Source organism: Trachypithecus francoisi, unplaced genomic scaffold, assembly GCF_009764315.1.
Source record: "Trachypithecus francoisi isolate TF-2019V2 unplaced genomic scaffold, Tfra_2.0 Lachesis_group8, whole genome shotgun sequence".
Taxonomy (NCBI): Eukaryota; Metazoa; Chordata; class Mammalia; order Primates; family Cercopithecidae; genus Trachypithecus; species Trachypithecus francoisi.
In genome coordinates, this window is record NW_022681473.1 from 16521656 (window position 1) to 16523534 (window position 1879).

The 1879-nt window shown below is 41.6% G+C and overlaps 1 protein-coding gene across 1 annotated transcript; it reads left to right on the forward strand.

Moving 5' to 3' along the window:
* The first annotated feature begins 908 nt into the window (after window positions 1-908).
* LOC117080731 (olfactory receptor 4C16-like) lies at window positions 909-1583 on the forward strand. The gene has a single exon (XM_033205962.1). The coding sequence runs from the start codon at window positions 1044-1046 to the stop codon at window positions 1581-1583; it is 540 nt and encodes a 179-aa protein (XP_033061853.1). The 5' UTR covers window positions 909-1043.
* The last annotated feature ends 296 nt before the right edge of the window (window positions 1584-1879 follow it).

The window sequence follows — 1879 nt, forward strand, 5'->3', positions numbered from 1 at the left end:
AAATCTTCCCTCTTGGTCAACATTTGTCCCTGCCCAGCCTTCGCCCACGTGTCATGTTAAGCACCCTCATAACTCCATTTTTCTCCTGCTCTCTATTTAGTAAGATTTGGAAAGAGAAGAAATTAAATATTAATTTTATGACATTTGGAATAACAACCTGATATAGGAAGCATAGGTAACGGGCATTGAATTGCATGACAGCCTTTCATTTCTCAGGCCGGGTTGTTTATCAGGGCATCCCTTAGCTGGATAGCCGGAATCATGGGATTCACTGACTACAGTGAGGTGCCAAGGAGGACAGAATTCAAGCTTGAATTTGGCGTTTTGCAGGATACAGGAGCTTGGGACAACCTGTTTTCTTTACTGCAGGGAATGGTAAATTATGCGTAGAAATAAATGAGAATAGGGATTCTCTCAAATATAGAAGTCTAGTATAACTGATTTAGGGAGGGCTGGGTAGTTTAAGAGAATCCTTAAGGAAAACATTGCTTCTCGCTGTGGCTGCTGCAATACCACATAGAAGCACAGAAGGAGCCTCCTAACCCTGAATTCTACCCTCATCTGTCCTCCACGGTGTCCTGGTTGCTTTTCTTTCAGCTCTTCTCTGTTACCTCCAACACCTCAGCTGCCTGTTTACTATTGTTTGACCAGTGTAGCCTGTCATCTTAAAGTCAGCTAATCTTGTTTGAGAAATTGAAGCAAATGCAGTACTTATTAGAAGATATGATATATTACTAATACTGCTTTGTCTCCAGACCATTATAACCCACTTTTGTGTCTGATTCCTTTGAGAACTTGATGAAAGCTGTTAATACTCCTCTGGAAAAAAAAAATGAATGTAGAATCATACACACACAGGCACAAAAGTGTGTGCATTACTATCAGGAGGCTATGAAAAATGTAAAGGCTCTCCTTGCATCTCTTAAGGGCCAAGGATTCACATAAAGAAAAGTTCTTGAGGTTATCATTTTTATGGGAGTCAGAGTCCCAAAACCTTCCATGGCCATGTGATGCCGTGCAGAGTACATCCTCTACTCTAGGTCATGGAGCTACTTGACCGGGTGTGTGGTGTGTTGGTGGCTGTGGCCTGGGTGGGATCCTGTGTGCATTCTTTAGCTCAGATTTTTCTTGCCCTCAGTTTGCCTTTCTGTGGCCCCAATGTGATCGATCACTATTTCTGTGACTTGCAGCCGTTGTTGAAACTAGCCTGTTCAGACACCTATGTGGTCAACCTACTCCTGGTTTCCAACAGTGGGGCCATTTGTACACTGAGTTTTGTCATACTGATGTTCTCCTATGTCATCATCTTGCATTCTCTGAGAAACCACAGTGCTGAAGGAAGAAAGAAAGCCCTTTCCACCTGCATCTCCCACATCATTGTGGTCATCTTGTTCTTTGGACCTTGCATATTTATATACACACGCCCTGCAACCACATTCCCCATGGATAAGATGATAGCTGTGTTTTATACACTTGGAACACCTTTGCTCAACCCTCTGATTTATACGCTGAGGAACGCAGAAGTGAAAAGTGCCATGAGAAAGTTGTGGAGCAAGAAATTGATCTCAGATGTAAAAACATGAATGAAGGTCCCAAATTCTTCATTATAGTTTGGAATGACCTGGAAGAAATCAATAGAGAATATTATCTCTTTATTGTTGATTTAATGTAGCTCTATCTTGGAGCATGAGTGTTAGTTCCTCCAGGAAAAGAGACAGTGTGGATAAATAACATTGAGTAATGTTGAGTCAGTTTTATGTGAGGAAGAGACAGGATGAGGTACAAAGAGATACATAAAGTTCATTTCCTTTACTGCCATGTTTCTGGCTCTCCTGACTACCAAATGTTATTTATGGCTTTGGTCTGAGGTTTGTCTGTT